Raw genomic sequence first — 10839 nt, forward strand, 5'->3', positions numbered from 1 at the left:
CAACTACGGTGTGCAGTATCAACTACCGTGTGCAGCATCGACTACGGTGTGACTACGGTGTACAGTATCAACTACGGTGTACAGTATCGACTACGGTGTACAGTATCGACTACGGTGTACAGTATCGACTACCGTGTGCAGTATCAACTACGGTGTGCAGTATCGACTACCGTGTGCAGTATCGACTACGGTGTACAGTATCGACTACGGTGTGCAGTATCAACTACGGTGTGCAGTATCGACTACGGTGTGCAGTATCGACTACGGTGTGCAGTATCAACTACCGTGTGCAGTATCAACTACCGTGTGCAGTATCGACTACGGTGTACAGTATCAACTACGGGGTGCAGTACCAACTACCGTGTGCAGTATCGACTGCGGTGTACAGTATCAACTACGGTGTGCAGTATCAACTACCGTGTGCAGTATCGACTACGGTGTACAGTATCGACTACGGTGTACAGTATCGACTACGGTGTGCAGTATCAACTACCGTGTGCAGTATCGACTACGGTGTGCAGTATCAACTACCGTGTGCAGTATCGACTACGGTGTACAGTATCAACTACGGTGTACAGTATCAACTACGGTGTGCAGTATCAACTACCGTGTACAGTATCAACTACGGTGTGCAGTATCAACTACGGTGTACAGTATCAACTACGGTGTGCAGTATCAACTACGGTGTACAGTATCAACTACGGTGTGCAGTATCAACTACCGTGTGCAGTATCGACTACGGTGTGCAGTATCAACTACGGTGTGCAGTATCAACTACCGTGTGCAGTATCGACTACGGTGTGCAGTATCAACTACCGTGTGCAGTATCGACTACGGTGTGCAGTATCAACTATCGTGTGCAGTATCGACTACGGTGTACAGTATCGACTACGGTGTGCAGTATCAACTACCGTGTACAGTATCAACTACCGTGTGCAGTATCGACTACTGTGTGCAGTATCGACTCAACCTGCTCAATCCCAGTGATGTGGGTAGCAGCACACCAAATAACATCTAACCGGGTCAAAGTCCAAAGTGTATCTAACTTTGAATGTCGCATTAAACCCCGTCTGCCATTGGTGAGATATGTGAGAAGACTTGATGTGCATTGGTGAGATATGTGAGAAGACTTGATGTCATAATATGTGTCGTCCTTTTGTCACAACTATGACGGAGTTTAGAGAGTCAGTCGGAGCCAAGAGATCAGTGTTCCGACTGGCAGCAAACAGGAAACACGTAAATGACCGAGTGTGATAGGAATTAGTTTCATTATGAATCATACTATATCATAATATACATATACTGGTATAACACTGCGCATCACACTCGGTAATTTACGTATTTTCTGTCCGCTGCCAGTCGAAACACTATCTCTTGGCTACGACTGACTCTCTAAACTCTGTGATTGGGGGTGGGAGGTGGGAGGGGGGAGGGCGTGGAAACAGGGCCTATCATGATCCACCAGTCCAGTCTACGCTAGTGATTATGGACTGACATTTTCTGTGTTCACGACTGGAGTGCCCTTACGCATTACGAAGTGACATATTAGTGGCGGATCCAGAAAATCCATTTAGGGGGGCCCCAGTGACATGAGTTGGAATACCAAGGGAACTTTGGGGGAGGTTTGGAGGGGGGTCGTAAACAAATGAAAAGTAATATATAATAAAATTATAACTATCGCAAATTACAACTATCGCAAATTACAAATTGGGGAGCGGGCACCCCCCTCCCCCGCTTAAATCAGCCTCTGCATATATTATGCGACCAATGCTCAATGACTAATATATCAAAGGCCTTGATATGTGCTGTCCTGCCTCAGCGAAGAAAACTTGCTACTAACAAGTAAAAAGAATACATAACAGACAGATAGATAGAAAGAAGGAAAAACAGAGAAAAAAATTAAGAAAATGTCCTTTCAAACGTGAGGGTGGCGTCAAGTAAAGAAATTCAAAGTTGCATTGTTTATTTTCAGTTACTTATATTAATGATACTAATTCGCATCTTTGCACATGTGGCGCTATATGGCTATTATTTTTACAAACGTTATTTAATGATGGATGGACGGACGGGATAACAAAACGATGGATATAGTAAACAGCAAGATAAGACAGGCAATTTACTGAACATAGATCATGTAAACGACAGCGACACATAAATCTATTACGCCAAATGACCGATAGATCGATAAAGTATACAATATCAGTCTACTTTTAAATAATTATTCATAGCAACGCGCCTCCCTCAGGTGGTGTCTAATTACCGTGATGGTCAGCAAAAAGCCGTGTTTATGAGTTCCCACTGCCAGACCCGGCGACAATTTTTCTCACTTTGCAGGGACACGTGTAGTGGTGTTAATCACGATCCTAGAAATGGTTCATTTCATTCCATTCACAAATAGGAATTTCGTGCTTATATCCAACTAAGGCTTGAAATGTTCTGCCCATCAGTTTAATAACACCTAATGGATATATTGTTCGTTTTCAGACCGTGTGTAGGACATCTACAGTCCGTCCCAACCTCCTACAAAAATGTGTGTGTGTGTGTGTGGGGGGGGGGGGGGGGGGGGGCTTTGGTAAATAATTTCAATTTCGCTTGACGTAAGAAGAAAAGTAAAAGTGTTTTGGGAATAACCAAAAAATGCTATTTTTGTGTGCAATTTAGAAAACAATCGGCTAATAAATAAATAAAAGTAAAGTAAAGTTTGTTTTATTTAACGACGCCACTAGAGCACATTGATTTTTTTTTATCTTATCATCGGCTACTGGACGTCAAACATATGGTCATTCTGACACTGTTTTTAGAGGAAACCCGCTGTCGCCACATAGGCTACTCTTTTACGACAGGCAGCAAGGGATATTTTATTTGCGCTTCTCACAGGCAGGATAGCACAAACCATGGCCTTTGTTGAACCAGTTATGGATCACTGGTCGGTGCAAGTGGTTTACCCATTGAGCCTTGCGGAGCACTCACTCAGGGTTTTGAGTCGGTATCTGGATTAAAAATCCCACGCCTCGACTGGGATCCGAACCCAGTACCTACCAGCCTGTAGACCAATGGCCTAACCACGACGCCACCGAGGCCGGTAAGAAATAAATAGTGTAGTAAATTGCATAGTGTGAAAAAAGCATTGCCCGTGGGATGGACTATAATAGTAAGGCTAGCTGGTACGTGGCGATAATTTCTTTAATTCAGACTTCAGTGTCTACTACTTTCGTCTTAGAAACAATTAGATAGGATTTTCCGCGACAAAGCCGTTGACACAGTTGTTGCTATATTTGTGATCTGACAGACAAATCGGTCAGTACTCAAAGACACTTGGCTGCCTTCACGAGACGGTCCAGCCAGTGGCCTGAAACCAGGTCTCTGCTGCAAAGAATCAACAATTTGGTTAAAACAATATGTATTGCTTTTAAAATAGAATCGATCTGGGGATTGGCCAACAGGCGTTAGTCTACACACTTAGACATATCGGTCTGGGGCTTGGCCAACAGGCGTTGGTCTACACACCTAGACATATCGGTGTGGGGCTTGGCCAACAGGCGTTAGTCTACACACCTAGACATATTGGTGTGAGCCTTGGCCAACAGGCGTTAGTCTACACACCTGGACATATCGGTGTGGGGCTTGGCCAACAGGCGTTAGTCTACACACCTAGACATATCGGTCTGGAGCTTGGCCAACAGGCGTTAGTCTACACACCTAGACATATCGGTCTGGGGCTTGGCCAACAGGCGTTAGTCTACACACCTAGACATTAAATACGCACCACCTGAATTGTATTGCAGCTAAAAAGACATCTACAAGAAGTTGTCCGTGCTGACGAGGTTCGAACCTGATATTGAGAGGTTTTACATATTCTATATATACTGTGTATTTATCGAGATGGCGTGAATAAATTACTTATGAGAGTTTTTACATAGTCTATATATACTGTGTATTTATCGAGATGGCGTGAATAAATTACTTATGAGAGTTTTTACATATTCTATATATACGGTGTATTTATCGAGATGGCGTCAATAAATTACTTATGAGAGTTTTTACATAGTCTATATATACGGTGTATTTATCGAGATGGCGTCAATAAATTACGTATGAGAGTTTTTACATAGTCTATATATACGGTGTATTTATCGAGATGGCGTCAATAAATTACTTATGAGAGTTTTTACATAGTCTATATATACTGTGTATTTATCGAGATGGCGTCAATAAATTACTTATGAGAAGCACATCAGTGTGACTCCAGCTCCATTGGTAATTACCATCCATTTTTATTTATGTTTATAATTTCTGTCCTTAGGAAGAAGGCTACTCCCCTAGGAGATCCGTAACAAGATGTTTTATCCCTCATGCGGCGCCTTAGGAGGACTGCCACTCCGAAGACAAGCTCAGAGAACCCAAACTTGCACTGACTATATACAGCTGTTAAGGCATGTACTCACGAATCACTGTACAAGTGCTGATATCAGGTGTTCGCGAAAAATGAGCTTATTGTGTCCCACCAGTAGCACCCGTCATGAGCACAGCCCATCGTGTCCCACCAGTAGCACCCGTCATGAGCACAGCCCATCGTGTCCCACCAGTAGCACCCGTCATGAGCACAGCCCATCGTGTCCCACCAGTAGCACCCGTCATGAGCACAGCCCACCAAGTGCATAGTTGAAATGTACCAGGCACGAACAAGGTCAAAATGGGATATTCATTTTTTTTTTTAATATGTTCATATACTTACCATTTGTGATACCCAATAGCCGATATGTATTTTTGTGTTGGGGTGTCGTTAAACAAACATTCATTCATTCAGACATCATTTTAGCCAGCTTCTCTACCAGAACGATATGTCAGTTTTTAAAATCGGCATATGATAAACATGCCCTGAGGTATCTCAGAAGTTGCGAAATATAGACACCAAAACGTGGAGCAGAAGGAATATTGCTCGATATGAAGGGGAAAGTGACTATTCGAAAGTTGAAGGAAGAAGAAAGAAATGTTTTATTTAAAGACGAACTCAACACATTGTATTTACGGTTATATGGCGTCAGACATATGGTTACGGACCACACAGATATTGAGAGAGGAAACCCGCTGTCGCTGTCGATCAGCAGCAAGGGATCTTTTATATGCACCATCCCACAGACAGGGTAGTACATACCACGGCCATTGATATACCAGTCGTGGTGCACTGGCTGGAACGAGAAATCTGGATGTCATTCTTTCTTGTCCGCTTTCTTACTTTCTTTCTTTTCTTTAAAAAAAACCCCACATTAGTCACATATCTCATTTCGATCAAGTCTAATGTGTATTACGAGTTTTTGTTTTTGTAGCTGTTGTTACTTCCATTAATTTTCTTAGACTTGGACTTGGAGGAAAGACTAATTGTCAAGTTTGACATTAAATACACCATCACACTTCTACTGCGTATGGTAACGTTTTTAGACTATTTTTGTGAAAGAAAACTCGATTAAAAACCAACGTTCTATTTCCCAGGATTTTAACCTGATTTGTTGTAATCACAAGAGATATATCTTGTTGGAACTAACCGAATTGTTCTGTTGCTGTCTAATGCACCGTCCATATAGACAAACGTCAATTTAGTTCTTTTATCATTCCGGCTTTTGCTTTCTTTCTTGTTTTTTTGAGAAAGACAGTTAGTTACTTTGTTTTGTTTACCGACACCACTAGATAATTAATCATCGGCTATTGAATGTCAAACATTTGGTAATTCTGACATGTAGTCATTAGAGAAAACTCGCTAAATTTTTCCAAATGCAGTAAGGGATCTTTTATATGCACTTTCACACAGACAGAAAAGCACATACCACGGCCTTTGACCAGTTGTTGTGCACTGGTTGGATAGAGAGAAAAAAATCAGTTAAAAGGATCCACCGAGGTGGTTCGATCCTGCGACACAAGAATCTTAAGCGAGCACTCAATCAACTTAGCTAAATCCCGCTCCTTGAGAGGGGCAGAGACACATTAATATACTAGTATACACTATGTATGTATGTATGTATGTATGTATGTATGTATGTATGTATATTATTGCAATCTGTATGCTTAAAGTGGTCATCTAAATTCGAGTAATAAAAACAAATTACGAAACCATTTAAGTCTTTTAAAATTAATTGATAGATTTAGTCAATCATTCTTCCCTCTCCGTCTCGCCCCAAATCAGTTTGGAAACACGTCACGAATATCTGTGTGAAGTACGCCAGAGAACTCGTACAGTTAAAGTGTTAAAGCCAGACGAAATTGAAAGTTTAATGATGTTTGATTTCCATCAACATGAAACGGACTTGAATGTTGTTAGACAGCGCGACTTTGCGAGCCTGCCGCCGATAACCAGTCTATGAGATATCCCGCGTGATGGCGCTACTGTCTATACGACGGCGACACGCCGCGAAACGAGCCCACACAATCAGATAAATAACCCCTCACTTTCTCAGACTTTGGCTTTTACCGCTATCGACCTAAACTCGTCTTCCATCATTCTGCGCCATCATTTTGCCTGATTGTGTGACCCCTGCGAGTAAGAGGCCAAAAGGGAAATGAAGAAATTCAATTGGCCTTAACAGGTTGAGAATCAAGGGACTAAATGACTTTCCAATGACATTAAGACCACTAGATGTCGCTCAGCGCTGTCTTTTCATTTGGGGCTAACTATCTGTTAAAAGCTGGGTCAATGAAATCACGGGATTTAAAATAAGTAAGTCTCTTAGTTGGTTAAAATATCAAGCACCCGCAAGGAAGTACATTAGCTACCACACACGTTACATCTCACAAATTATATTGATTTCATAAAAGTAGGCCTATTTTTGGTTTCATATTTATTTTACCATTAAAATCTTTTCAAATAGTCTACGTTTTATTATAAGTCAACCTTTGACTAAATGTCATCAGCTTTCAGACATTTTCAGTTTTATTTTTATTACGAATCATCGAACTGTTTTTCACATTTCGCATTTTCGTGCTAAATCTGGATAAAAGGTCTATAAACACGAATGGTAAACCATTTTCCAAACAGTTATCAGTCAACAGGTTTCAGATATTGTCAGTTGTATTTATATCAGCAGGGGTCAAAATACTAGTATTGCCGTGCCGACGTTTTGTCCGGTCCACATTAGCACAGGCCGGGCGATATTTGAGCATGCCTGTCCCGTTGGACCTGCAATTATTCTGCGTTTATACTTTACGATAATGTTTGGTCTGGCAGCTTTGATTCGGCCCGGTAAAATTTGAAGCTTACCGGACCAAATGTCCGGAAGGAATTTCAACCAATTTCGACCGCTGTATCACCTTTCTGCCAAATCTGGAAAAGGTATTAAAAGAGGACTGTATTTAAATAGATAAAACAGTTCTTTAAATTATATTTGTTTAAAAACACCCCCAAAAACAACATCAATGTTACGTGTAGCGTGCCATTTTCCTACATATAATTGTCACTGACGATTTATATCGGGCCACACACCGTTATGATGAACACAATCTGTTGACGAAGCACCTTAGTTAATACTATTAACCAATAAATGAAGTTTTATGGACGGTGGAGGCTGTTAAAGGGTAGATCGTGTGAAGTTCAATAAAAGGGAATCGCCCACTTGGCTGTTAAATGCGAATTAAAGGGAAAATAAATATTAAGAAAGCACTTTGCACAAATCAATCTGGCTTATTTTAGCGAAAAGCTCTTTTAGTATCTTTGATTTTTTCGCGGCCAAGCGGCGGATACCGACTCCCAATCCAATCTACGCTTCGTCGGAGTTTTTTCCATTGTCGCCTTGGCGATAGTTGTATTTTCCTCGTCGTTTGTTTTAGCATCGTTGTGTCACTCTAGAGTAATGACGTACAAGCAGACGACCAAGAGAACAGTCAGCGTGTCATCCTCCTCTCGCGGAACATGCAAAGGACCATCAGTCTTAAGTAATGGTGGCACTTCCGTAGTTACTGCAGTTATGGCCTAAAAAGGGCATCATACATTTATTTTTTATTTTTTTTATATAGAAGTCGAGTGTTGCAAATATTATTTTAAATTATATAAATTTAAATATTTTTTTAGTCCTATCCTACATTATAAACTGATAATAGTGATTAAAATACTAATTGAAAAACACCCCCAGTAAAACAAAACACATTAAGGCCTACTTCGCCAGAGATAATCGTGTTTCACCCCTCCTGTACCACCTGTAGGAAGACCGCCACTCCCCGGGAGATCCGTGTTTCACCCTCCTGCACCGCCTGTAGCAGAACCGCCACTCCCAGAGATAACCCTGTTTCACCCCTCCTGCAACGCCTGTAGGAAGACCGCCACTCCCCGGGAGATCCGTTTGACCACTCCTGCACCACCTGTAAGAGAACTGCCACTCCCCGGGAGATCCATGTTTCACCCCTCCTGCACCGCCTGTATCAGGACTGCCACTCCCAGGACTACCATAGAAAACAAAAGCTAGAATAGAACTGAATAGAATATATACAGCTGCAATCAATGTAAAAACAGTGATGATGTTAGGGATTCGCGAAAGTTGGGCATATCCTTCATTTAAAAGAAAATCAATCAGTTGCCTGTTACAGAAGCCAAGCTTCCTAAATTAACGTGTTTATTGGGACGAACATTTTTGGAAAAGGGCACAAACATTTTAGATATTTCTTGTTAAAAGAATTAAAGAATTCTTAATGGACCCATGAACATCCCAGCACACCTTTTAGTCAGTGGCAGATAGGTGTCACATTTATTGTAATTATGACAACATAGTCGATAAAGTGACAAAGAAAGCCAGTGCCGCCTGAGGTTACCTTGTTTTAATTATCATCACTTTCCCGCCCAGGACAATACGGATCCGGACCTGAAGGTGGACAAGCTCTGCTGGAAGAACTGGGAATCTCGTGTAGATCAAATATCTCCAAATTAAATCCTGCTTCATATATAGCAACGGTGTTCATCTGTCGCAAAGATATTGCATAAATACAACGTGATTGCTAAAGCAAAGGAAACGTTTTGGGTGACGACGGACGTGAGTAGAAAACAAATATAAGCCAGCGTTAGAGCCCAAGGCAGAAACACGTTTCTTCATTTCATCTGTTGGAGACATTCGCAATTTCCTCTTACGATAGCGTAAAGAAAAGTGATTTATTTTCATTCTTCACTTGACAGTGTGCCGTCAACGTAACACACGGCTTTACGCCATTTCAATTCTACGTCGCTGACCGTGAAATCAAAAAAGTCAGTTTGGTGGAAATATGTTACACTTCAAGTTGGCATAACGCACGGGACCACTGCTAACTTTCCCCTCGTGGGTTAAGGGTGAGTAACGAGCGGAAACCTGGGGGGACTTTTGGGGTGTGGGCAGAAAGCAAATAGAAATATTTTATGTACAGGAGTTGGAAGGGCACTAGCAGACATACACCAAATATCTCTAATGTGTATATGGGCTGGATGTTGTTCTGTGGTAGAGAGCCGGACGAATCCGTTTTTTATTCCAATCAGTGCCTCACGACTGTTACACCAAAGATATTGGTATATACTGTCTTGTCTAAGGAAGGTACATATAAAAAAAAACGTTGTTGTTCAAAATATCCGTTGCTAACTTTATGTAAGACTAGTTTGTAAGGTGTAAGCTAGAATCCATTCCCTTGGCCAAATGTCGAAATAACCATATGTTAGACACCAAACAGCGCTAAGGTTAAAATGTTACTTTCCTTTACTGTTTAATAGGTGTCACAATGTATCGTTGGATTGGTCCCTTCAGAGGTTTATTTCCAGTTCCAATCAGTGCCAGTGGCTAAAAAGGAATCGGTGAATGGCAGGGGAACTTAGAGGAGGGTGAAAGTGCAGACTTCTTAAACGATATATCTTGGGACACAACCGTCAATATAAATATCTATAAAAGTGATGCTGCAATACCTGTTGTGCTGTAGTACGCAGTACTGAAGTCTGAGGTTGCGTCCATGACATTGTGTTCCTGTCAATATAAATATCTATAAAAGTGATGCTGCAATACCTGTGGTGCTGTAGTACGCAGTACTGAAGTCTGAGGTTGCGTCCATGACATTGTGTTCCTGTCAATATAAATATCTATAAAAGTGATGCTGCAATACCTGTGGTGCTGTAGTACGCAGTACTGAAGTCTGAGGTTGCGTCCATGACATTGTGTTCCTGTCAATATAAATATCTATAAAAGTGATGCTGCAATACCTGTGGTGCTATAGTACGCAGTACTGAAGTCTGAGGTTGCGTCCATGACATTGTGTTCCTGTCAATATAAATATCTATAAAAGTGATGCTGCAATACCTGTGGTGCTGTAGTACGCAGTACTGAAGTCTGAGGTTGCGTCCATGACATTGCGTTCCTGTCAATATAAATATCTATAAAAGTGATGCTGCAATACCTGTGGTGCTGTAGTACGCAGTACTGAAGTCTGAGGTTGCGTCCATGACATTGTGTTCCTGTTGGATACATGGTTTAACGACACCCCAGCACAAAAGAATACATCGGCTATTGGGTGGAATATATATTTAACGCCAACTCAGCTCAGTCTTAAACTGTGACCCTTAGTGTGCTCTCTCTCTCTCTCTCTCTCTCTCTCTCTCTCCTCTCTCCTCTCTCTCTCTCTCTCTCTCTCTCTCTCTCTCTCTCTCTCTCTCTCTCTCTCTCTCTCTTGTTGGAAGCATGCAAAACAAACCAACCAACCAACCAAATCACACAATAAAAAATCGATCATACATTGACGTTTGAAAAGCAACTGAACATTACTGATCGAAATGTGTGATGATTTCTGATCATGACAATGAATAAATTATATGTAACTTGCGTATCAAACTATGTAAAAGTGCATGAAACTGTG

At 41.4% G+C, this 10839-nt stretch overlaps 1 protein-coding gene across 1 annotated transcript in view; it reads left to right on the forward strand.

Moving 5' to 3' along the window:
- LOC121382833 overlaps positions 1–1018 on the forward strand; it is an 8018-nt gene extending 7000 nt beyond the window's left edge. Inside the window, exons 3-4 of the mRNA XM_041512459.1 lie at positions 1–48; positions 85–1018. The exon at positions 1–48 is cut by the window's left edge and continues 977 nt beyond it. Coding sequence (XP_041368393.1) covers positions 1–48; positions 85–1018 — 982 coding nt within the window. The remainder of the gene's footprint in view (positions 49–84) is intronic.
- Positions 1019–10839: the final 9821 nt, after the last annotated feature.

Source organism: Gigantopelta aegis, chromosome 10 (genome assembly GCF_016097555.1).
Source record: "Gigantopelta aegis isolate Gae_Host chromosome 10, Gae_host_genome, whole genome shotgun sequence".
Classification (NCBI taxonomy): domain Eukaryota; kingdom Metazoa; phylum Mollusca; class Gastropoda; order Neomphalida; family Peltospiridae; genus Gigantopelta; species Gigantopelta aegis.